The sequence below is a fragment of the Hippocampus comes genome, unplaced genomic scaffold (assembly GCF_001891065.2).
Source record: "Hippocampus comes isolate QL1 unplaced genomic scaffold, H_comes_QL1_v1.1 scaffold83, whole genome shotgun sequence".
Taxonomy (NCBI): Eukaryota; Metazoa; Chordata; class Actinopteri; order Syngnathiformes; family Syngnathidae; genus Hippocampus; species Hippocampus comes.
In genome coordinates this window covers 2,422,334-2,424,138 of record NW_017805281.1, presented here as the reverse complement: position 1 = coordinate 2,424,138, position 1,805 = coordinate 2,422,334, and the positions used below count along the sequence as shown (strand labels likewise).

The 1,805-nt window shown below is 48.3% G+C and overlaps 1 protein-coding gene across 2 annotated transcripts in view; it reads left to right on the top strand.

Moving 5' to 3' along the window:
- Window positions 1–1,805, top strand: part of LOC109516486 (sodium/calcium exchanger 1-like) — a 30,835-nt gene that overhangs the window by 26,649 nt on the left and 2,381 nt on the right. Inside the window, exons 12-15 of one of the 2 annotated variants that reach the window (XM_019871063.1) lie at window positions 858–964; window positions 1,130–1,254; window positions 1,426–1,461; window positions 1,634–1,733. In XM_019871063.1, coding sequence (XP_019726622.1) covers window positions 858–964; window positions 1,130–1,254; window positions 1,426–1,461; window positions 1,634–1,733 — 368 coding nt within the window. The remainder of the gene's footprint in view (window positions 1–857; window positions 965–1,129; window positions 1,255–1,425; window positions 1,462–1,633; window positions 1,734–1,805) is intronic. The other variant, XM_019871064.1, reaches the window with a different exon arrangement.

Below are 1,805 nucleotides of genomic sequence, written 5' to 3'. Positions count from 1 at the left end.
TATATATATATATATATGTTCACCACCAACACCACAATAATGATGGTAATCGCAGGAGCAGCGGGAGGAAGGGGAGCTGCGGTAAGATGAAGATTGGAGGTGAAAGAAAGAGCATGTTTGCGTGCATAAGTTGCCCTGATGATGCGCTGCAGCACCGGGGACACGCAAACGGATTCGGTTCACGTCCAGTCCGATCCGCTCTTATTTTAATGCGGTGGAAGATGCGCTTGTGTGTGTGTGTGTGTGTGTGTGTGTGTGTGTGTGTTGGGGGGAAGAGCGAAAGTGAGAGTTCCGCTCCATGTGATCAATCCAAGTGTATTTATTTGTTCGGACGGGTTTCGCTAATTGAACAGTTTGGCTCGAACCAATCAAGCGGAGGGAGAAAAGATGCTGATGATGTTGTAGGCCAGCTCGCAGAAGTCACATTGCCTTTCAGATTGTGAACGAAGATTACATTGACATGGCAACGCAGAGAACTCTAAAATCTAATTAGACCCCCCCCCCCAAAAAAAATATCCACTTGTATTGAAGGCCAAAAAAAAACTGAAGACTGTTGGCAATAGATGAAAATATATTTCCTTTTCAATCAGTGCTCAATCAAAGTGGCAGTCAGGAAGTGAATGCAGAGCAACGGAAACATCAAAACAAACCATCCTCATGCATGTGTCTCATTTCCCAAATATGAACAACTCACCATGTGCTCACTCATTTGACTATTTACCTTGTGAGGTGGGTTGATGAAAATCGACATGCGTACACAGACATCGTCATTCGCGCAGACCGCAGACGGCTGGTGAAGTTTGTGTGCAAAAGCAGTCGGGCCACAAAGCTTCATGAAAGCGTCCCCTGTCGCGCAGGAAGATCATCGAGGTGCGGATCATCGACGACGAGGAGTACGAGAAGAACAAGTCCTTCAGCATCGAGCTGGGCGAGCCGCTTCTGTTGGAGATTGGACAGAAGCACGGTCTGTGTGTGTGTGTGTGTGTGTGTGTGTGTGTGTGTGTGTGTGTGTGTGTGTGTGTGTGTGTGTGTGTGTGTCTAAAGATTAAAAAAAAAAATCTCAGAAGCTCTGAAATTCAGAATGACTTGTGTTGTTAAAGTGTTCGGATGCTTGTTGTTGGTTGGTCAGGAGACTCCAATGAGAACAAACCGCCGGTAGGAGCAGAGGAGGACGAGGTGGCCAAGATGGGCTGCCCCAGCCTGGGCGAGCACACGCAAGTCCACGTCGTCATCGAGGAGTCCTACGAGTTTAAGGTACGGCGCTCACGTCCGTTCACTGCTATCAACATCATGTAGCAGTTTCCGGAGCTTGTCTTCATCTAGGTTGCAAACGGGTGGAACATTTCTGCTCAATGTCCAGAAAATTACCACGCGCTCATTTTTCATTGATCATGTGTGTATGTGTGTGTGTGTATGTGTGTGCAGAGAGCAGTGGATGTGCTTTTGGAGCAGCGTAGCAAGGTTGTCCATCTCTCTCTCTCTCTCTCTCTCTCTCTCTCTCCCACCCCCACGCCCCTTCCCCCGTCTGGGAGTGATTTAACAACCGGAGATTTCTCTTGCTTTGCTCTTTTCCGCCGTGCCTGGGTGTGCTCGCCTGTGTGTCCTATGTGTGTGTATGTGTGTGTGCGTGCAGAGTACAGTTGACAAGCTGATCAAGAAGACAAATCTTGCCTTGGTGGTGGGAAGCAGCAGCTGGAGGGAGCAGTTTGTTAACGCGGTGACAGTCAGTGCAGGTATACACACACACACACACACACACACACACACACACACACACACACACACACACACACACACAAAATATA